Source organism: Oikopleura dioica, chromosome 1 (genome assembly GCF_907165135.1).
Source record: "Oikopleura dioica chromosome 1, OKI2018_I68_1.0, whole genome shotgun sequence".
Taxonomy (NCBI): domain Eukaryota; kingdom Metazoa; phylum Chordata; class Appendicularia; order Copelata; family Oikopleuridae; genus Oikopleura; species Oikopleura dioica.
Window position 1 is genome coordinate 4,542,154 of NC_137291.1, and position 20,171 is coordinate 4,562,324.

At 39.0% G+C, this 20,171-nt stretch overlaps 5 protein-coding genes and 2 long non-coding RNA genes across 7 annotated transcripts; 6 read left to right on the plus strand and 1 right to left on the minus strand.

The window, feature by feature from the left end:
- The first annotated feature begins 2,619 nt into the window (after nt 1–2,619).
- Nucleotides 2,620–3,186, plus strand: LOC145710399 (uncharacterized). The gene is made up of 3 exons (XM_081788151.1): nt 2,620–2,788; nt 2,854–2,937; nt 2,986–3,186. The coding sequence occupies exons 1-3, from the start codon at nt 2,681–2,683 to the stop codon at nt 3,169–3,171; spliced, it is 378 nt and encodes a 125-aa protein (XP_081644277.1). The 5' UTR covers nt 2,620–2,680; the 3' UTR covers nt 3,172–3,186.
- Nucleotides 3,187–3,264: 78 nt separating this feature from the next.
- LOC145710392 (uncharacterized) lies at nt 3,265–4,971 on the plus strand. The gene is made up of 5 exons (XM_081788139.1): nt 3,265–3,443; nt 3,723–3,981; nt 4,032–4,291; nt 4,333–4,458; nt 4,584–4,971. Exons 2-5 carry the CDS (start codon nt 3,800–3,802, stop codon nt 4,868–4,870), a joined length of 855 nt encoding a protein of 284 aa, XP_081644265.1. The 5' UTR covers nt 3,265–3,443; nt 3,723–3,799; the 3' UTR covers nt 4,871–4,971.
- Nucleotides 4,972–7,872: 2,901 nt separating this feature from the next.
- Nucleotides 7,873–8,375, plus strand: LOC145695647 (uncharacterized). Its single transcript, XR_014133762.1, has 3 exons — nt 7,873–7,927; nt 8,116–8,217; nt 8,258–8,375. It is a non-coding gene; the product is annotated as an uncharacterized LOC145695647 (long non-coding RNA).
- A 630-nt stretch (nt 8,376–9,005) lies between these two features.
- LOC145711683 (sodium- and chloride-dependent glycine transporter 1-like) lies at nt 9,006–11,302 on the plus strand. Its single transcript, XM_081789373.1, is given in 11 exon segments — nt 9,006–9,290; nt 9,331–9,454; nt 9,495–9,637; nt 9,677–9,789; nt 9,828–9,926; nt 9,968–10,385; nt 10,426–10,532; nt 10,574–10,791; nt 10,829–10,940; nt 10,981–11,142; nt 11,184–11,302. Coding segments are annotated over 11 exon segments (1,749 nt in total). The 5' UTR covers nt 9,006–9,156.
- A 1,446-nt stretch (nt 11,303–12,748) lies between these two features.
- Nucleotides 12,749–13,227, plus strand: LOC145695641 (uncharacterized). The gene is made up of 3 exons (XR_014133759.1): nt 12,749–12,795; nt 12,841–12,978; nt 13,023–13,227. It is a non-coding gene; the product is annotated as an uncharacterized LOC145695641 (long non-coding RNA).
- A 723-nt stretch (nt 13,228–13,950) lies between these two features.
- LOC145711684 (acid-sensing ion channel 1B-like) lies at nt 13,951–15,371 on the plus strand. Its single transcript, XM_081789374.1, has 6 exons — nt 13,951–14,166; nt 14,207–14,360; nt 14,403–14,670; nt 14,710–14,919; nt 14,960–15,150; nt 15,205–15,371. The coding sequence occupies exons 1-6, from the start codon at nt 13,951–13,953 to the stop codon at nt 15,369–15,371; spliced, it is 1,206 nt and encodes a 401-aa protein (XP_081645500.1).
- Nucleotides 15,372–16,677: 1,306 nt separating this feature from the next.
- Nucleotides 16,678–19,670, minus strand: LOC145711625 (monocarboxylate transporter 12-like). The gene is made up of 10 exons (XM_081789316.1): nt 19,574–19,670; nt 18,864–18,977; nt 18,414–18,803; nt 18,178–18,373; nt 17,905–18,133; nt 17,775–17,862; nt 17,622–17,727; nt 17,466–17,575; nt 17,338–17,422; nt 16,678–17,290 (listed from the first exon to the last, which is right to left on the minus strand). The coding sequence occupies exons 1-10, from the start codon at nt 19,664–19,666 to the stop codon at nt 17,097–17,099; spliced, it is 1,605 nt and encodes a 534-aa protein (XP_081645442.1). The 5' UTR covers nt 19,667–19,670; the 3' UTR covers nt 16,678–17,096.
- Between the last annotated feature and the right edge of the window lie 501 nt (nt 19,671–20,171).

Here is a 20,171-nt window from a genome sequence, read left to right on the forward strand (position 1 = left end):
TCTAGAAAATAAAGGGGTCTTTTATTTGCTGATTTCACAAATAGCCATTTTGTTACTGGCCTCATATTTGGCAAATATCAAGCCCTTTAATTATTCGAAAAATGATCCCGAAAAGTACTTGTCTCTCCTGCCAAAAAGCTTCAGAATCGGCTTGTTATGCATTTTGCCAGGAATTTGCGGATTTCTTTATCACTTGATTCCAGTTGTTCCTGAAGACGTCACTCTTCAAAATGTCTCCGACGCGAATCCAGTCTTCAAACGATCCCATCGTCTGATGAGAAAGAAACGAGCGATTTACAGAAATATTTTGCGCTGAAAGAAAACTTTTAAAAAAGACTACTCTTATTTATTGCAATAAATCTTGATCAATATGAAAATATCCCAAATCGGCAGGTCTAGATGCTAAGCTATTGTTTTTAAACGGAAGTCGTTATGAGCGTTATGAGCGTTTTTTTAACATTAAAAAATTGTCAGAGGGTGGACAGAACATTGAAAATGGAGAAAAGAAGAGAAATAATCAACTTGGCTTTTGGAACATTTGGAACCTTAATTGCTGCTTTCAACACGCTTTTGCCTGTATTCGGGATGGTAAATGTCAGAAGACGATAAAAATTATTTTTGAAATCTAGATCGCGCCTGATCATGACTGCAATGTTGCCGAAAGAGATCGTTTTTTCAATTTTTCAAGCACTGGGATTCCAACTAAATACCAAGTTAAAACATTTTATTCGTTTTCTTGCTCATTATTTTTTAGTATTTGAAAAGAAGTGGTTTATTCAAAGGAAACAACGAGACGGATCATCCTTGGGAATCAATTGTGACAGAATTCTTCCTTGTTTGCGACCAAGCTTCGAAAGTTCAGACATTGTTTGTGATTGGAATTGCCGCTGAAATTTTTTCAATTTCATCCGAGTTCTTCAATATAGCATAAACAACTTCAATTCTTCAATCGGGCCTTTCTGCTTTCATTTTATTAAGAAAGCCTTTATTTCCTGCCCTATCAAAACATCTTCAAAAGGATGAAAAGGGGTCGATAATCGAAAATGGGAATTATCTATTATAACTTATGAAGAACAGATTGAAAGTCAACGGTTGGTTGGCCGATACGATCGGCAGAAAAACCACTTTATTCTGGAATAATATTTTTTTATTTGCGGCTATTTTAATCAACTTGATCTTTATCAACTTCTACGTCTACGCCGTCTGCCGGTTCATCATCTGCAGTACCCTCTGCTGCCTGACGATGACGGGTAGTCTTTATGCTTCAGAAATCGCGGTTCATTACGAGTCACTTCCGTTTTTGCTTTGGTCGGGCTTCAGTTACGTTGGAATATTACTGGCGTCCTGGCTCTTCTATTTCTTCCCAGATTGGAAGGAACAAATGCTGATAAAATTAACTTTATCGTTGATTTTCTTTTTTATGTAAGTTGAAAATTTCGAATTGAGAAAAGAGGCCGTTATATAAAAAAAATTTGAACGAAAAAAATTTTGAAGAAAAAATTTTTAAAGAAAAATTGAGAAAAAAATTCATAAAATTATCTTTAGGACCCTTTATATTCCAGAATCAGCCGCTTTTCTTGAAAACAAGAAATCTCAAAAAGCTCTGAAACGAAAAATAACCAATAAATTCGATGTCCTGCCGAATTTCAACTTCATCGCCACAATCGTCATCTTCGCGATTGTCTGCCTGACTTCGAGCTTCGTTTATTACGGTCTTTTATGGGGTGCTGGCGATTTATCCGGAAGTCTTCACTGGAACTCCGCGATTAATGGATTCATGGCTCTCGCTGGAACCATTCTCATTTGTAAGCCATTATTTTCGATCGATGAATGATTTCTAGTCCCTCTTCAAAAAATGGCGACGTCAAAAACGATCGTTAGCGGGAGCTTTTTTCTCATCTGCTTTGTCAGCGGTCTTGCTTGGATCGTCCCATCCGCCAGACTTTTATCGGTCGCTAGTTTCATCGGTAATTCGGGGAAATGACTTCTTTCAAAGGCTTTTTTAGGGATTTTCGCCGTGGTTTTGACGTATATTTCCTTTTTTGATATTTCAAAGATATTTCCGGTCAATTGTCGCTCGACTTGTCATGGCATTTGTACAGTTTCGAGTCGAATATTGATTCTGCTCATTCCGGAATCGGGATCCATTCAACCCATTGGGCGATAGAGAGCTGAAAAGAAATTGATCCCGAAAAGTACCTTTCACATCTACCAAAAACCTTCCGGATCGGCTCGCTATGCATCTTGCCTGGAATCTGTGGGTTTCTATATCACTTCATTCCAGATGTTCCTGACGATGTCACGCTTAAAAATGTCTCCGAGGCGAATCCGGTCTTCAAGCGATCTCAACGGCTGATGCGAAAGAAACGAGCTATTTTAAGAAATATTTTCAGATGAAAAAAATGAGCTTTCATGACGTCGAAATTCTGTAAATAAACTGCGAAAATGATCAAAAATGATTGTCAGACGGTCAAACAAAACAACCAAACTGTCTTTTTCTTTCCTGGCAATTGTCTCTCGAAATTGCCAAAAAACGATCCATAATGACTCTCTCCCTTGGTCAGGCAAAAAGTCGTCTTATGAGTCGTTAAAACGTCTCCTGATAGCAAAACTCGTCTGAGCTGGCTTTCGCGATTCTGAGATTCAGGATTTGAGACTCAAAATCCCAAGAATTGAAAAAATGGTGGAAAATAATGGAGAGAAAAATAGAGAATTAGTGAATTTGATGTTTGGAAATTTCGGCGCTATTATTTTTGCTTTTAACGCTCTTCTTCCTGTTTTTGGTATGGTAAGTTTTTTGAAATTAAAAAATATTTTTCCTATGAAAAAAAATTCAAAAGGCCAAATTTTCAGATTGTGCCGGATCATGACTGTAATGTGGCAGAAAAAGAACGATTTTTCAACTTCTCGAGCACTGGAATTTCGAATGATTATCAAGTAAAAATTGGTCCTTTTTGAAGAAAAAGTGTTTTCTTCAATTTTTAGATTTTGAAAAAGACCGGTCTTTTCAACAAAAACAATCAATCTGATCATCCTTGGGATTCGATTGTGACCGAACTCTTCCTTGTTTGCGATGAGTCTTCAAAAGTGCAGATTTTGTTCGTCATTGGAATTGTGGCGGAGATCTTTTCGATTTTATTCGAGTTCTTTAATTCGCTTTTACGATTTTGATCTGCTGAGATCTGCTTTCTTGGCCCGTAGATCTAACAACCCAGGTCACGATAATCAGGCCATATTTTTTATTTGCGCCTTTACTCGATAATAAAAACCTAAATGCTCAAGTCTGAACGCTTAGCCTATCAAAATTTAAAGTTAAAATGTGAAATTTTGAATTTAAAAATAAAACATAAAGAACTAGAAATAAGTCAATGGCTGGCTTGCTGATACAATCGGTCGAAAATCAGCTCTTTTTTGGAACAATGTTGTTTTCTTCTCAGCGATCGGTAATTTCGGACTGAACCAATTTTTGAAAGTGCATTTTTCGATAACCAATAAGATTGCTGTATTTGGCCTACCGGCCAATAAAAATCTCGATCCATAAAATCACTTTTATAAATTTAATTTTTACCGAGATAAAAGGGCTTAAACCAATTTATGGAAGTGATTTTTTTGACCAGAGTTTTGATTGGCCGGTTGGCCAAATTCAGCAATTTCATTGGTTATTCAAAAATGCATTTCCATATATTGGTTGAGTCCGATGAAGTCATATTTTATTTATTTAGCTGTGAACTTGGTGTTCATCAATTTTTACGTCTACGCTGTTTGCCGCTTTTTCATCTGCAGCTCTGCTTGTGCCCTCATGATGATAGCTACATTGTATGGCACCGAGACCGCGGTTCATTTCAAATCCGCTGCGTTTTTGATCTGGTCTTGCTACAGCTACTTTGGAATTTTATTCGCTTCGTTGCTGTTTTACTTCTTTCTAGATTGGAAAGAACAAATGCTGATCAAATTGTTCTTATCGCTTCTTTTCTTCTTCATGTAAGTTGTCAAAAATTAATAATGACTCATCATTATGTTTTTTTTTTCAGGACATTCTATTTTCCCGAAACCCCAGTTTACCTCGAAAACATCAAAAAAGACAAAAGCTTGAAATCCGATCGACCGAAAAAATTCGATGTCGCTCCGAATCGAAATTATATTTGCACGATGTTCATCTTTTCTTTCTGCTGCATCACGACTGCCTTTGTTTATTTTGGCCTTTTATGGGGAGCAGGTAGTTTGTCAGGCAGTCTTCACTGGAACTCTGCGATAAATGGAATGATGGCGCTTGTTGGGTCCATGATCATTTGTAAGCCTTTGAAAATTTCTAAATTTTTTGAGGGATTTTAGTTCCTGTATTGAAAATCGCCACTTCGAAGACAATCCTGAGTTACAGTTATTTTCTTATCTGCTTCGTTATGGGCCTAGCTTGGGTGTTTCCTTCAACGAAAATTCTTTCAATATCAAGTTTTATCGGTGAGTTTTAAAATATAAAACTTGACATCCAATAAAAACTCGGTATTGTAAATTTCGACCAATCAGAAATATGCACATCTCATCATGCTGTGCTTATCAGTAAGCTAATTTCGGGCTATTTTCAGGAATATTTGCGGTGGTTTTGACATTCTATGCGTATTTTGACATTGCGAAAACATTCCCCGTCAGCTGTAGATCGACAACTTCCGGCTTTTGTACTGTATCTGGTCGACTCTTCGTCCTCGTCGTTCCGGAAAGGGGGAGATCATTTCTTTCCTTTCCCATTTCCGCAAAATCAAATGATCTCGAAAAAGTATCTGTCCCTGCTCCCAAAAACCTTCAGAATCGGACTTCTCTGCATTTTGCCCGGTATTTGTGGGTTTTTATACCGCTTTATTCCCGATGTTCCTGACAATGTCACGCTCCAAAATGTCTCCGACGCCAATCAAGTTTTCAAACAATCTCATTTGCGAATGAGAAGACGACAAAAGAGCGAAGATAAAGGGCTTCTTTCTGTTGAATGAAAATAATATTGAAAGTTACTTTGAAAAAGCAGGCGTCATTTTTACGGAAATCTTAATATTGAAGTGGAAAAATCAGATTATTGACGCTTTTCCGTTGTCAGGGCAATCTTGAGTGGCAGGTTATAAAAACGGGGGCTACTTCTGAACTTGTCAAAGAGAAAGAGATTGAAATTCTATTTTTCTCTAGAACCCGTTTGTGTGCAATTTTCTGCAGTTGATTTTCTTCAGTTTGTTTTTTGAAAATATGGCAGGCGTTTCTTGTGGAGCTCGCGATTTGAACGATGTTCTTTTGAAAGATTCTAGCGGAAAAATCGCTGAATCAGGGAAGCAAGTTCTCCTCGTCGAAGCCAATACCAATATCACTCCTACTTTTCTGAAATACCAGAACACCAACTTTTTGATGGCGCTTTCTCAGGTTTGCGAACGAAAAACAGGATTTAGCAGGGAAAATTTTAGGATGATATGCGACCAGATACGATTCGAATGGCTTTGATTGGAGCTCTTCGTTTTGGGAAGTGCTTTATTATTGATATTGATAAGGTAAGTAGAGGAAAGAAGTCTTTCCTAGAAACCATAATGATCTAGTCTCAAAGATCGTTGGATTTTTTAAATATAGTTTTTCGGTGATAATTTCTGTTAAATATGATCATCGCATTCAGGGCAACCTAGTCTAGCGAAGATAAAAGAAACCTTTTATAAAAAAATCAGCACAAAATTTAGCTCCCTTTGTACAACGCAATCGAAACCTACATGGACATGATCAAACCCGGCCTCTACAAAGACCTCCTTGCTGGCGAAGTGACCAAAAACGAATACTGGAAGACTCTTGTTAAACCAACTGATGAAGACGCCTATCAGGAACAGATACAAACAATCGATTCGCGCAAGCGAAAAATGCTCATTTCCGTATCTCAAAAAAGGGCAACAACTTTAACGAAAGCCAATTCGATCGATTCCACTTCGTCGTCCTCACGCATTCCGTTCCCGACAAGGCTATTTCTGACCAGTTTTACACGATCACAATCGAATAAACCTCCTTTTCCAAACCGCGTTAGTATTTTCGAAAAAAAAAATACTTGACATTTTGACCATCCGCGCACTTGCCGGCTGATTCGACCAGTTTTTCGAGAGAAGAAAATAAACAATGCAGGGAATGATAAAAAGCTTTGGTAATTTTTTGAAGAGCAAAAAGACGAAACTAGCGCTGTTATCGAGAATTTTGCTTGTTTCGACCTTTATTGATGATGGCACTAGAATGCTTTGGTTTGATAGCCATCTAGGAGCAGGGTCAAAAATCGAGATGGTGTCTTCCGACAAAAAATTTCCGACAAAAAAAATTCCGACAAAAAATTTCCGACAAAAAATTTCGACAAAAATTTTCGACAAAAATTTCCGACAAAAAATTCCGACAAATTTTGCGTGGGCAGCTTCTCGCCTGCTGATTGGCCAGTTTGCCGAATCCAGGCTTCTGATTGGATGAAAATTTCCACGCAAAATTTGTCGAAGTTTTTTTGTCGGATCAAGAAACCTCCCCTAAAAATCGACTATAATTTTTGTTTTGTGGAGAGCAAATTTTTGAGCCTTCAAAAGTTGAGTATGCGTCGGAAAATACAGTTGGCGTAACCGACTCTTATTTCGGCTACCTCATGTTTCTCCTCAACGCGATTTTCTCCATCGGCGGTAGTATCACTCTCCTTGCTGGAAAGCGCCCTCAACTCGGCTGCTTCATTCTCGCCGCCGCGACTGTCACGCAAATTCTCATGTTTGGCGAGTGGAGATGGAGCTTCATTGGATTTTTGAGCCGGTTGCTTTCTGCTAGTGGCATTTTGATCTTACTGTACTGCGAGACGCTTCATCAATCGGGGATGATTTTCGCGGGATTGCCGAGTTTGGGACCGGAAGTGACGAAAAAAGAATGGGCGACGCTTGTTGGAAGAGTTTGTATTGTTGGACTGTATTTGGTAAGCATCGTTCTTCTTCTCGTTTTCATTGTTTTCTTAGCCAATGGTTCAACTCAACGTCCAAACTCTTGTGTCAATTCCAATCATGGCTGCCGTCATCGTTGGCTACAGGGTTCTAAATCTGAGTTGAAAGTCAGAAGTCAAGTCGAGTCGAGTCGAAAGCGTTTTTGAAAATCGCTAGTCGAGTCGAAAAACTTGAAAATATATAAATTTAGTCTAAAAAGTCGAAAATAAGTCGAAAAGTCGTAATTGTGTCGAAAATCAAAAAAGAAGTCGAAAAGTCGAAAGGAAAATAGTGATTCTTTCGACTAGATTTTCGACTTTTTCGACTAAATTTTCGACTAGTTCGACTAGATTCTTCGACTTTCTGTGCAATTTGTTTTCGACTTTTTCGACTATTCGACAATCTTGCTGACTCAAAGGCTAGTCGAGTCGAGCTAGTCTTTTCGACTAAGACTCGACTCGACTTCGACTTTAATCAAAACTCGACAAGTTGATTTAGAACCCTGTTTGGCTACAAGACTCAACTCGCCGCAATCACCTTCATCGTCCTCACTTTTCTCCACGCCTTCATCAACTACGACTTCTGGCTCTACTTTGGCACCTGGGACTATGAAAACAAGAAGTTCCTCTTTTTCCAATCCCTATCAGCGATCGGCGGAATCATGCAGATTCTCGTCTATGGCGCTGGCGAAATTTCTGTCGATGCAATTTTGAAGAAAGATTAAAATAAAGACACTTCTAACTTGATCTTTGTGCGTCGAGTGTTTGAATCCGTCGATTAAAATTAAGATTATTAAAAACTCTCATCTCGGTACTTGACGAGTTTCATTCGGAGACCTTAATATTCATTGCTTTTACTGTATAAAATGATCAGTTTGTTGAACTTTTCAGATACGAGAAAAAAAATCACTCGAAGATAATGAAATTGAGCTGCATTTTTGCTTTTTCCTCGGTTTTTGGCATGTCGGTTTTTAAGAGATCGTAAGTTTTTCGAGCAAAATGATGACTCATCATAGATGAGGGATTTGGCGAGGGTTAGGGTTAGGGTTAGTGTAATGGTTTGTCCTTAGTCTAAGGGTTAGGGTTTCAGAGAGTTGACACTTTCTTTTAAAAAACCGAAATAAGGGTGTCACTATCTTATTTCTCCATTTCTTGAGATTGCGTTTCAGGGAACAGGTCGAAGATCAACCACCAGCTTATTATGCTCTTCACAAGCTATTCAACGGATGCCTGGGTCGATATGCTGAACAAGCTCAAGGGCAACTCTTCAAGTAAGTCCGCTTCTATCTGATAATCTGATCCCTTTTCTAGCTTCAACTCCTTCCGAGAACTCTGCGACAAAGAAATCATGAACAAATTCCAATAATCCTGTTCAACCCTTCTCAATTGATAGGAAAACCTATTTTCTCAAAAATAAACCTAGTATCAAACATTTCATTTGTCATTTCTGATAACCAGGTCATATTCGAACAGACACAGTTTCTGAGAAGCAGGAAATTGTATCGCCTTATTGATGGTTTTTGAAAAGATTTCTATGCCAACCAAGCGCTTTCAAAGCGGATAAATTATCACAGGGTGATCTTCTCCGGAAGTGAGCTTCACTTGCGGCGAGAGAATGTCTAACAAGGTGTTAATCAATATCTTCTTAAGAACCCCCGTCAGCTTTTTTCGAAAATTCAAATTTCGGAATTTCAAAATTTTGACCCCGGAAATGGATTTTACGGGTCAAAAAATTTTGAGGCCTCATTTTTTGGGGTCTATCTCGACTCCTTCACCCTTAAAATCGCGTTTGAAAATTAGATTTTTCGCCGAAAATTGACGAATTTGCCCTAATTTTGGCAAAAATACTGATATTTCTTGGTCAAAAATTCCTTTTGTCAAATTTTTGAAGCAAGTTTAACCTGAGGACGCATTGAGAACCAAAAATATGGTGTTTTTAAAAAATTCAATTTTTTTAAGAAAAAACCTGACGGGGGGGGGGGTCCTTAATCGACAGATTTCTGAAACAGAATTTCGATTAGGTCGGAGCTGATCCGGAAGTCCCGGCGAAGAAACCAAAAGAAGAAGAACCAGAGCAAGAATCATGGGGTCGCCATCTCGAATTCGTCCTTTCCTGCATCGGCTACTGCGTCGGCCTTGGTAATGTCTGGCGATTTCCCTACCTCGCGTATCAAAATGGAGGGGGAGTGTTTTTCATTCCATACTTTTTGATGCTTTTTCTTTGCGGTATTCCACTGTTTTACACTGAATTGGCGATGGGCCAGTTCTCCGGGCTCGGAACGCTGGGAGTCTGGAAAGCTGTTCCGTGCTTCAAGGGAATTGGATACGGAATGATTCTTGTCAGGTGCGTGTCAATAAGCGATTGAAAAATCATGGGAATTTAGCTTCATGGTGATTATTTACTACAATGTCGTAATTGCCTGGTCCGTGCACTACCTCTTCTCGGGCTTTCAAAAAGTTCTGCCTTGGACAAAATGTGATGAGTGGTGGAATACTCCCATCACAAAGGTATCAGGATCGTTTTCTTCCTTGTTTTCATTTCTATAAGGGACAATGCGCGATTTCAAAAGCAGTTGCTGAGGATCAGCTTGATTGCCGAGCGGATAATGTTGCAGAATACGACCGATTATTTTGGAAATTTAATGCGACGGTCAGAGCTGAATGGGAACCGGTCCTGAAGAATCAATACAAGTAGGCGAAAAGACTGAGCGTTCATGAAATCTCTTTTAGTTTGACAAATGATCAAATCGCCGATGTTTTCAACGCTCAAATCAAAGCTGAGCCTTCTGAAGAATACTGGTTTCGACGAGTTCTTCAGTTGAATGATGAATTTACCGATAATGGTGATTCTTCTGATTCTCCAGGGACATATAGAATTTAGGCGGAAAATACACGATGGACGAATCCGGAAATGTCCTTGGCGATTTGGTCGGAAGCAATCTTTTTGCCTGGGTCCTGGTCTTCCTCTGTCTTTTCAAAGGTAAATTTTTCTAGAAATCAAAGCTCAACTGCTTTTTCTAGGAATCGCTTCAAGCGGAAAAGTCGTCTATTTCACCGCCACTTTTCCCTATCTTGTTCTTCTCATTCTCGTCATTTTCGGCGCAACCCTCGAAGGAGCTGGTGATGGAATCGACTTTTACCTCCGACCAGATGTTTCAAAACTCTCCGATGCCGGAGTTTGGTCTGCCGCTGCTACTCAGATTTTCTTCTCGCTTGGTGTCAGTTTTGGAGGATTGATGGTCATGGCCAGCTACAATAAGTTTTCAAACAATATTCTAAAGGAACATTTTCAGAAATGAAAAAAAAATGATGATTATTTCAAAAGATATTTTTCTGAATTTGAAACAAAGGATACTCTTATTGTCGCGCTGGGAAATTGCTTTACGTCTGTTTTTGCTGGGTTCGGCGTTTTCTCGTTTCTCGGTCACATGGCTTTCAAGTACAGGAGTTTTTAAAAAGCTACGTAAAGTTGACTCTAGAAATTGCGTTTCCGTCGATGCTGTTGTCAAAAGCGGACCTGGTCTCGCGTTCATCGCCTATCCTGAAGCAATGGGACTTCTTGGCGGTGTTGGACCATTCATTTCATGTAAAAGTCCCTTTTTCGCGAGAAAGCTTACCATTCTCTAGTTTTGTTCTTTGTCATGTTGATCACTCTCGGTCTTGACTCTCAATTTGCCATGGTCGACATCGGAGTTGCTGGATTCTTCGACGAGTTTCCGCAGTTCAAAAAGGGATGGAAGAAGACAATCACAGTCGGAATCTACTGTTTGATCGGATTTCTGCTCGGGTTTCCACTCATGACTCAAGCCGGTCTTCACTGGTTCAACTTGATTAATGACTATTCTGTAAGTGTTCCTTGATTCCTTCCCTTACAATTTTTAGGCATACCATGGTCTGCTGATTTTGGCACTCTTCTTTACAATCACGGTTCATTTTGTCTACGGATTTGTGACCGAAAAGTTCCGATTTTTGAGCAACATCAAAGAAATGAATGGTAAGTCAGCCATTTCTTCCCTGTTTTTAACAAAAAATAGGTGAAATGAATATCATTGCGAAGGGATATTTCTACGCAAACTGGTACGGTCTGACTCCTGCTATGATCATTTTCATTGTTGGAATGGCTTTTGCTGGCTATAAAACAATCGGAGAAGCGTATGGAGATGAGGACGTTTACCCTTCTTGGACTAATAATCTCGGTGAGTGAACCTTTTTCAGGGCTGAAACCGGATGAATTAAGCTATGGTTATGTCCATGTCTCCAGTTATCGTCACTGTTGTTTACCTGGTCTACTCGCTGATCATCACAAAAGGAAAAAGCATCTACCCAGCTGAAGATTTCAAGCCAAAAGCGCATTGATAAACTTTCAAATTATTTTATGCCTCAAATACTAAATAAATAAAGAGTTTTAAACTGGGGGAAAATTCCGTTGATCAAGAAAGCAGAATCTTTCATACCAACGTAACAGCGTTTCTTTCTTTGGAAGAAAAGCTGATTGCGCAACCAAATGAGAAAACTCCTCCTGGCTGTCTATAGAGGAGTTTTCTTCCAGTTCAAGTTCTCATCGAAGAACAGAGAGAACTTTAAATTGCTCATTTTGTCCACGTTTAAATTTCAAATTATTATTCAGACATGATTTATCTCAACGTGATACTTTTGATATCATTCGTCGCCGCAAACAATGTCCATCACAAAGCTGATTTTGAGCTCGATTTTCCAGCCCTTGATTTTTCACTTCAAAGGGATAATTATTCTTGCCCGTTAGTAATTTCATTTAATTCAAAGTTAAATTTATAAGGGACTCTGACCTTGGAAATCTTTGCGACACGGAATGCCGTGTCGATTACATTGGTTGTCGACAAGAATGTACCGAAATTTACTGCGAAAAGTAACTGAGTTAAGAGGCCCAGTTTTTTATTTAAAATTAAGCGCCTGCGTTGCTGAATATTCTGACTGTTTGTCCGGATGGTGAAATAATAACCAAAAGCTATTTTTTATTCTTAAATAGTCCATGCGGCCTTAACTGCCCTAACGGTTGCGATGGATGTCCGAATGAATTGTGTGACTTGAGTCCTTGTCAGGACCTTGATAACAACAATGATTTCAAGCGATGCAAGAAAGAAGTCAAAAAAGTAGAGTTTTTCTATGAGACTATGAGTATCGATAAATAATTTTCAAAAGGAATTCGACAAATGCTACGATGAGTGTAATAACAATCTTGCCTGCATTAATGGGTGTACAGATGCAATGCTTGAGAGTCTTTACGGGACGAGTTTAAATATAGATAATTTCGATGTTATAATAAGACGATGTTTAAACGATAAACTTCTCCAGATTGCCCTTGCTTTGGTGGCTGCCCTCAGAGCTGTCCATTTTGTTCAAATTACGACGTATGTATATTTCTTTATTAAAAAATCTGAATTACAAATTCAAGTGTTCTCCTAAAGAATTTATCGTTTTCTATGAATCTGGAGCATATCTTATGAAAACCGATGGGACCATAGAAGAAAAACGATATGATACACCTACAGGCTTAGCCGACTACACCTACAGATCAAGTGGCGCAGTCTTTAAGGGAGAATTCTTCATTTTTGGTGGTACAAAAGGGACAAATTCATATAAAAAAGTAAGAAAGAGTAGGTTGTTTAAAAAAAAATAATTAGATTGCCAAATTAAATAGATGTCGATTCGAGGAATTATCTTTTACTCTGCCTTATAAGAATGTTTTCATTTATTCGTCCCTTTATAATTAATATTCGAACAGTATCGGATGACATCAAATTGATAAATATAAAAACAAAAAAGCCACGATTTACAAAATGCCGCTGTTACTCTTCAAGATGAGTCAAAAGGTAATTCTTCAAAATGAATGAAGAAAATTAATTCATAACTTAAAGTTCTTCTTTGCTTCACGAGCGGGCAATCCTACAGAAAATGTCAGTATTTCATTGGCACAAGTGCGGGTTTGGATAGCAATCAGCTTGTTGGAACACATCGTGAAGGCTGTGTAACTCGTCATGAAGATAAAATTCTTGGTAATTAACAAAGTCATTCACTATTTTTATCTACACTTATTAAGCCGTTGGAGATTACGGCGGCGACAATTCAGTAGCAGAATTACGTGATCCTCAATCTGGACAATGGTCAAGAACCACAAATTTTCCAGTTACTGGTTCAAGCTCTTATCATTCATGCCTTGCCGTTTCCGACGGTTCACTTGTCATTGGCGGATACCAAGTTCCTAGAAATGTTCATCTTTTCAAGGCGGAAAAATGGTCGATGATTGGGACGCTCGAATCTGTAAAATCTTTATTGAAATTTATAAAAACTTTCATTTAGAGTCATCAATTTCCTGCATCGATTGCGTACGATGACTACATTTATACCGTTGGAAATAATAACAATGAAGTTTTTTTCTACGATAAAGATGAACTTGTTGACTATCTTCAAATTGAATCCCAAATTCTATACACGAATTCGAATTCTCAAAATTATCCACTTGCCGTGGATGCAAAATATGACAGCTGTGTCTAAATTTAAAAATTCTTACTTCACGCCCTTAATAAAATCAAGTGATTTGATTCTGTTCGACGAGAAAAATTCTTACGCACGCATAATTTTATGCATTGAATACGAACTGGTCGAGCAAAAGCTTGTATTCACTAACGATGCGGCTCGGGTGTAGAATAATTGTTATTGCATTTTATTCAATCGGTATAATTTTTACAGCAGTTAAAGTGAAAGAGAATGTCCAGCGATACCTCGAGGAATTTTTCAAAAATTTCAAGCAACTTCTTGTTGCTATATTTTTGAGAAAATAAAAGTACCCAACACTTCTTTCCGACAAAACAACGAAGATGGAAGAAGTCAGCTTCCCGAAAATTACACTTTGTCCTTATCAATCTCACTCTGCTGTCAAAAACGGGCTAAAGGATTTTTCTTTTGACATCTAAAAGAAGACGCTCAAGCCCAAATTTAGACTTCGCCACAAATATCCCTTTCTGAACATGACTCTGATCGAAGCTCTCTACGGCCGTGCTGATTCTCGTCTTTCCCTTAATCCAGATCTTCTCCAGCATCTCCGAAACATCTCAATGACAAAATTTCTCGAAGACACTCATCCCCTCATGCATATCAACTACAGTTCTTTCTCATTTGGAACTGAGGAAATTTCCGTAAAAGAATGGAAAGTCATCAAGACAAAAATTGGCCTCTGCCTCCAGGTAAGAAACTGTCAATCGATAAGTGGTTAGTTGTACTTAGTTCGACATTCGCGAAGTGATCACGAGCCAAAACCGCACTTTTGGGCTCAGTGACGTTTTCTCCCTCGGCGTGATGGTGATCACTAATGAATCTGACGCGACTTACGGCTGGTTTGGGTACATGCGAGGCATTAACGTCTATTACAACTACAAAGGTACATCATCAGAAAATCTAATCAAAGAGATTAATTTTTCAGACGACCTCGTCGAAGAGGATGAAAACTCTCTTTCCCTTTCTCATCAGCTCTCTCCCACCGTCTTTTTCCAACTCCATCGAAATTCTTTTCTCGCTCACCCTTACGGCAGCTGCACTAAGCGCCAGAATCTCCAGCATCACGGAGAAGAAGAAGATTCGACGGCAGGTCACGTGGTCAAGCGAGGCTATTGCATGTCCCGAGCGTTTTTTCAGTGGATTTACGACTTTTGCGATTGCTTTCCTGTTCATATGACCGATCTCGAATTCAAGTAAGAATTTTTCTTTGAAACCCATTCAATTTCTCGAAGGATAAAAATGAAGAACGGAAGCGAGGTTCATTCCGAATTATTGCGAGTTTGCGACATGCACGATGCTGTTTTCTGCGTGTCAAAAGTGATCGATTCGAACGGCCCTGACTTGGACCAAGATTGTGAAAAACCATGTGATAGTTTTCACTTTCGCCAGACTCATATCAACTACCGTGTGCCTCCTCTCGTCGGAGTTTTTGATCGAACAAAGTAAACTTCAAATTTTTGACTGAAAAGGGGCAAATTTTAGGCTTCAAATGACAACAGCTGTGTTCAAAACTGCTTCAAATACGATCAAAATTACAGAACAGACCCCAGCTTATAAGCGAAATCAACTGGTTTCCGACATTGGTGGAACATGCGGGCTGTTTCTTGGGCTGAGCGTTTTGAAAGTCGTCATGGTCACAAAAGACTTTTTGACGAAAAAACTCAACGTTTACGGTAATCAACAGCTTTGTCTTCGTAAAGACCCCTTTTCTTCAAATGATTTTCTAGCCTATCGAGCAATAAAAATGCTAAAAATCAAGCATGCCGAAATCCAAAAACGCCGAGCTGCTCGTTCAAATATTCGCGAAATCGCCACTTCTCCTTACCGTTCCCCAAATACTGAGATTTCATATGCTGATTCAAAGTTCTTCGACTCCTATATCAAGGACAACTGAACTGTGAAAGAATATATCATGATCTTTGTTGTGTTTAATTTCGATAAGATTTTTTTCTTGCTCTGGACAGACTTGTTGAACTTTGACTTTTTCGCAAACTTGTTCTTGATCCTTCTAGATCTTGAGTTGATCTGCTTTTTCTGACGCCTTCTAGAACGCCGAACATTGAGTATTTCCCTGTCTCTTCGTCCCGCCAGTCCCCGTATTCCTTAGATAGAGCTAGAATTGGTCAGAAAACGCGGGAATTTACTGTATTACGCGGTTGATTTTGGACTTCTTCAGAAACAGTTCTTGTTTTTCTCATTTTTACCGAAGATGTGCTCTGCCGACTTGAATCGTTTCTCACGAAATTCGAATCTAAGAAAGTTTTCTTTGAAAAATCGACCAGATTTATGGCTGCTTACTTCTTGATTTTTCCTTCAAACTTGATTTAGATATTGACCTCGCGATTTGAAGCTGACCAAAAACTGCATCGATCGATTTTCTCACTATTAAAGGTCTTCAAATATCTCCTCAATTCGAAGATCCTTCTATTTTTCCCTTTATTTGAACCCTTCCTGAGCCCCTCCTACTCGAAGGAGCGGATAAAAAGGGGTTGTTTTTCTCCGTCGGGGAACTTCTTTTGCTCGATTTCGCAGATTTAGCTCGTCTTCTTTCGTATTTATCCCTCTCTTTTTCAATATTTTCTTCCTTCGAAAAATTTCTTTTAAAAAACCTTCTGATCTTTGTGAACATCAAAACTATCAAACAATTGCGGTGGGTTCAGAAATGCTTGAAATGCTGTATGATCCTAGAGTTGTTCAAACTTGACACCTTATAAAACTGTTCGCGCTAAAATTAACGGAAGCAAATCCTTTCAATTATCACTTCTTTTGGGAAACAGCGACAGTAAATTTCACTACTGTTCAAGAAAGAACTTTTGACTCATGCAGTAAAAAAGATATACTGTTTCTTTGTTACTCAGCATTCTTCCTGCTTATAATGGCGAAAAGAAAGCCTTTCTTCCTTGATTTCAAATAAGGGTTTACCAGTCGCTTTTTTCTTTAGTGACACCCTTATTTTGTCTTCAATATTTGCTTTTGCTTTACGAAATAAGGGTATCACAACGAAAAAAGTGAAGTTTTCGACGCCAAAATCGATGTTGACACCCTTAAAGCTTGGCTTCGAAACCTGTGTAGAAACCTGAGTCAGGGTCCGAAAAGATCGTCAATAATAGCCGCAAAGCTTTTTCAGGACCCTGACTCAGGTTTCCACACAGGTTATTGGCCCAAGCTTTGAGCGCAAGTTTTAAATATATAATCTTTTATTTGATGGTCATTTGAAATTCCAATAAATGAAATTTGCACAAGAAAGAACTGTTTTGTTTTGATAAATGAGTACAGACAAATTTCAAAATAGAACACAATGATCTAATGATAATCATTTTTGCAAAGATGAGTACGGATGGTCTTTTTTATAAACGAGGTAGTAACCCATCGATAAGTGCTTGTAATTGTCATTTTTGTGTTTTGCAATTTTAAGTACAGCTATTACAGTAGTAGCTCGGAAATAGAAAAAAATGGAAAACTAAAACTTTTAAATTAAGGCGGTGCCCAGCGATGTGTCAAGCTCACAAAGTCGATAATTGAGTCTGTAACCGATAAACAGATAAAAACATTGATAAGACTGGGCGAAGGGTAGGTCTGATGAGATTCTAGAGGCGCTACAGTGTCTTACAAGCGCAAATTATTTACTAAGAAGGGCAGATTCTTCGCGATTGTTGTTGCTGTTGTAATTGTTGTTGTTGTTGTTTTCTTTGAGTTCAGCTTCGTCGGCATAGTACGGTTGCATGGAAGGCAGCTTTAGTGGAATTGGAGCCATGATGATTGCGCAGGCGAGGAAAAAGGCGATTGCGAGGTAGAAGACGTAAACCAGGTCAGCTGAAGAAAAAATGATGAAAAAGATGGTCTAGAGATCGGATTCTTACGGGCGACGGAAGTGGTAAACCATGCACCAATTGGTGGACCACCGACGAAGCCGACTCCCAACATGAGATTGACGTATCCCCAGACCTACAAATTGATCAAAAGTCTGCAGGAGTCAGTAAAAAAGTACCTCGACGGTTCGTTTCTGACCGAAAATATCAACAGTACAAGCCATGATCAGGCAGTTGAGGACTCCAGCGCAGAAGCCAACGATAATGGCGTATGTGTACATCAAACTCACTGAAGAAAACACATCAACCTTCCGTACAATCGCTTTGTTTCTTACCGCTAAGGGGTTCTCCTTCTACCATCTGTGATTTTCCCATAATCGGCAGGGCACAAGCGGCAGCTCCGAGCAGCGAGAAAAGGATGTAAATCATCGCCTTCGAAATCTAAAAAGGGATCCATCATTTCAGGCCGTTTCTCAAATCAACTGTACCTTTTTCTGTTCTCCTGTAAGCGCACAAATGACACGAGCAATCAGCTCGGAGATACCAAGAGAAGACATGACTGCACCAGCTGTTGCTCTAGAATTCAGAGTAGACATGGAAATCAAGCATTTCTCAAACCTCGAGATGCCATTTTCAGTCATGAAGGGAACCGCAAAATCAAGAGGAATGACGAAGTCCAGCGACCAAGCAGTCGTTCCCCAGAGCCAGGCCCAGAAGACAATGGAGGAGAAGAGGTTCATTTTGTCGGCTGGATGGATCATTTCTCGCTTGTCTGCTTTTTCGACCATTTGGTCTTTTTCTTCGTCCTCGGATTTTTTGTTTCCAACGGCTTTTTCCAATTCCTCACCTTGAAAAACAATTATTAGGGCTGCAAAACATGCGGTCTTTTACCTTCAAGGGGCTGGCTCCAAAGAAGGACAGCAGGAAAAGCGACGAAAAGGAGAATCGCGCAGCAGGCATAATTTCTAATTCTCCATCCATAGGCATCAGTAAGCGCGATCGTCATCGGACTCATAATCGTTGTTCCAAGGGAGACGCCGAAGCTGGCAATGACTGTGGCAGCGGTATTGAAGTCGGTCGGGAAAAGCTTAAAAATGACGAAAAATTCGTTCAAGATGGGGTCGTACCTTGTTGCACATTTGCATTCCCGTATTGTACAGCAAGTTATTCGCGACTCCGAAGGAGATTGAATAAGTAAAAATCCAAAAATAAAACGACGTCGACCAGGTAGTCAGCAAAAGGGCAATAATCGCGAATACGACTCCAATGAGTCCCGTTTTTCGAAAGCCAAGCTTGGCGATGATAGGAGAAGTGACGACAGATGAACCGACAGTGAAGCCGAAAACGAGTGAGCCGACGAGGGAGAGCAGCGTGTCATTGACTTCGTAGCCGCGGAAGTTGTAGGGAAGCTCTTGGCAGCATCTGACGCCTTCGGAGGTGGAATTCGTGGCTTCGATCTTTTCGAATTTGAGACACTCGATAGTTTCGTCCAGGAGATCGTAGCTGCCATCAGAACTCTGAAATGATGTTGGAAAATAATGTCGAAAATGTGTTGGAAAAAAGTCGTTTTTACTTACAATTTGAAATTGATCTTCCGAAAGAGCAGTACAATTAAACGGCGTCCTCACAGCATCCTTCATTCCTCCAAAGGAAGTCATCGTTCCGGCCATGGGAATGAGCACGCCCATCACCTAAAGATTCCATTCGGCGAAGAAAAAAGGAATAATCAAAGCCTAAAAACAGGAATAACAACTTGCTTAAAGCTGTTTAATTATTCGTCATCGATTAGATTCAAATCCGTCAAACTTTTTCCTCCTAAGTAGTCATGTCACTCAGGTGTCGCAGTTATTGAATGTTTTAATCAACTACTGCTTCGATTCAAACTTGATTTTTGGCAATTTTATTTTGAGAAATCGAGAAAAAACAACAAGGAAAAGAAAATTATGCTTACGCCTTTTATGAATGCTTTACTAGGTTCAGGTAAAAACTCAAGTTTATGAAGGGGTACCCCCTTAATAATTCGCTGAATTTTGAAGCTACCGGACTGTTTATGTTTGCAATTATCGTCTGTATCATTTCCCTGTGTGCAAAAAGACAGGACAAACAGATTCAGTTGCGGAAGATTAAAGAAATTCAACAACGGTAAATTCACAAATATAGGGCATAATTATGCCGCATAAATTAATGATTCTTCAGAAAAATTAAAGAAACAGACTACCGACTTTCAATAATTCGACAAGAATTTGAAGAAAGAAAGTGAGACTACTGTATTGATAACTGTACTTACTGTAAAACAGGCGATCCATCTGTAGGTATTGTAAGGTAGTCCGCAACGCTTTTCTGTCTCCATCGGGGAAGCCTTCCCGTCTAAATAAATCATTCCTTTGAAAACATGAAAGATAATGGACCATTATTAATGGTGAACAGTTGAGAAAATTAACCAGTCAGGGCAAAGATCCAAAATTTTGGTTTGATGAAAAAATTCTGGTTAAAATTTTTGGTAAGAATCACTTTTTAGGGTCACTTTTTAACCTCAAATTGAGCAATTGAGATAAAGAAACTGCAATTTTTCTTGTAAATTAAGGGGGTAAACGGCAATAATTAGGATTTTCTCTACGATAATGAATATCGAAATAAAAACTGACACCCTTATTTAATCTCTTAAAATTATTCCAAGCCTTTTGGCGATTTCAAAACTGAAAAGAAAAATCAAAATATTGATGGGTATCTCCTTAAAATTGGCATAAAAATTGTTCATTTTGAAGCGATTTTCGCCGAACAGGTTAATTTTTTCATAGAATAGAGCAGTGAACGTCAGGTAAAGAAAGGCATGATTAAAAAATATCGGTCTTTCAGAGCTTCGACTTCAGAGTCATAAATTCCAT

Coding starts and splice junctions, on each gene's coding strand:
- LOC145710399 (XM_081788151.1), top strand. CDS start 2,681: ATGGTGGAAAATAATGGAGAGAAAAATAGAGAATTAGTGAATTTGATG. Junction 2,789..2,853: donor TTCTTCCTGTTTTTGGTATG/GTAAGTTTTTTG, acceptor CCAAATTTTCAG/ATTGTGCCGGATCATGACTG. Junction 2,938..2,985: donor GAATTTCGAATGATTATCAA/GTAAAAATTGGT, acceptor TTCAATTTTTAG/ATTTTGAAAAAGACCGGTCT.
- LOC145710392 (XM_081788139.1), top strand. CDS start 3,800: ATGATGATAGCTACATTGTATGGCACCGAGACCGCGGTTCATTTCAAA. Junction 4,292..4,332: donor TGTTGGGTCCATGATCATTT/GTAAGCCTTTGA, acceptor GAGGGATTTTAG/TTCCTGTATTGAAAATCGCC. Junction 4,459..4,583: donor TTCAATATCAAGTTTTATCG/GTGAGTTTTAAA, acceptor GGCTATTTTCAG/GAATATTTGCGGTGGTTTTG.
- LOC145711684 (XM_081789374.1), top strand. CDS start 13,951: ATGACTCTGATCGAAGCTCTCTACGGCCGTGCTGATTCTCGTCTTTCC. Junction 14,361..14,402: donor CGTCTATTACAACTACAAAG/GTACATCATCAG, acceptor TTAATTTTTCAG/ACGACCTCGTCGAAGAGGAT. Junction 14,920..14,959: donor GGAGTTTTTGATCGAACAAA/GTAAACTTCAAA, acceptor GGCAAATTTTAG/GCTTCAAATGACAACAGCTG.
- LOC145711625 (XM_081789316.1), bottom strand. CDS start 19,666: ATGATTTATTTAGACGGGAAGGCTTCCCCGATGGAGACAGAAAAGCGT. Junction 18,978..19,573: donor GATGGATCGCCTGTTTTACA/GTAAGTACAGTT, acceptor TGGAATCTTTAG/GTGATGGGCGTGCTCATTCC. Junction 17,291..17,337: donor GTTTACCACTTCCGTCGCCC/GTAAGAATCCGA, acceptor TTTTTTCTTCAG/CTGACCTGGTTTACGTCTTC.